The sequence below is a fragment of the Neopelma chrysocephalum genome, unplaced genomic scaffold (genome assembly GCF_003984885.1).
Source record: "Neopelma chrysocephalum unplaced genomic scaffold, ASM398488v2 Primary Assembly neopelma1_96819, whole genome shotgun sequence".
In the NCBI taxonomy this organism is placed as follows: Eukaryota; Metazoa; Chordata; class Aves; order Passeriformes; family Pipridae; genus Neopelma; species Neopelma chrysocephalum.
In genome coordinates, this window is record NW_020925463.1 from 1491 (window position 1) to 2230 (window position 740).

The following is a 740-nucleotide window of genomic DNA, read 5'->3' on the forward strand; positions in this document are numbered from 1 at the left end:
GATCCCCCTTTCCCCCGTTTCCCTCACCTCAGAGCAGGGTGACATTCTGGAGCACGTCCTTGTGCCGAGCATCCACTAAATCCCACAAAATCCTCCCCAATCCCAGGAACCCCTCCCCAGATCCCCCGTTTCCCTCACCCCGGAGCAGGGTGACATTCCTCAGCACATCCCCGTGCCGCGCGTCCACCGCCCTCATCTCCTGGAGCAGCAGGGACAGGTTCCGGACTCCGACGTCCAGGCGGGCGCCGAGGATCCCGAAGCTCTCCCGCAGGATCCCGGCGGATCCCTGGAGCTCTCCCAGGGAGCCGTTGAGCCGCAGGATCTCCCGGGCGTGGGCGCGGAGGCGTCGGGCGCAGGATTCCCGCACGGAGCCCAGGTAGCGCAGCATGGCCAGCACGTGCCCGCCCGTGGCCTCCAGGTTGGCAGAGATGGTCCCGATCTCCTCCCCGTGGGATTCCAGGAGCGATTCCAGAGCCCGGAACCCATCGGCCGTGCGGTTCTGGGCGTGGCCGCGGTGGTACCTGCGGGAGAGAGGGATTTGGGGTCAAAAAGGCCTTGGGGGAAAGGGGGATGTGGCCCCGAATCCCTCAGGGCAGGTGCTGGAGCTCATGTGGAGTCACGGATGGACTGGGAAAGCTTCTCCATCCCACAGATCCCGGAGAAACGGATGGGGAGGGACAGTGGGGACACTGTCCTATAACACCCCATATGGGGACAGTGGGGACACTGCCCTATAACAC

At 65.0% G+C, this 740-nt stretch overlaps 1 protein-coding gene across 1 annotated transcript in view; it reads right to left on the minus strand.

Annotated features, from left to right (window-relative positions):
• LOC113981938 (scavenger receptor class A member 3-like) overlaps positions 1–740 on the minus strand; it is a 7051-nt gene that overhangs the window by 449 nt on the left and 5862 nt on the right. Inside the window, exon 6 of the mRNA XM_027709661.1 lies at positions 139–521. Coding sequence (XP_027565462.1) covers positions 139–521 — 383 coding nt within the window. The remainder of the gene's footprint in view (positions 1–138; positions 522–740) is intronic.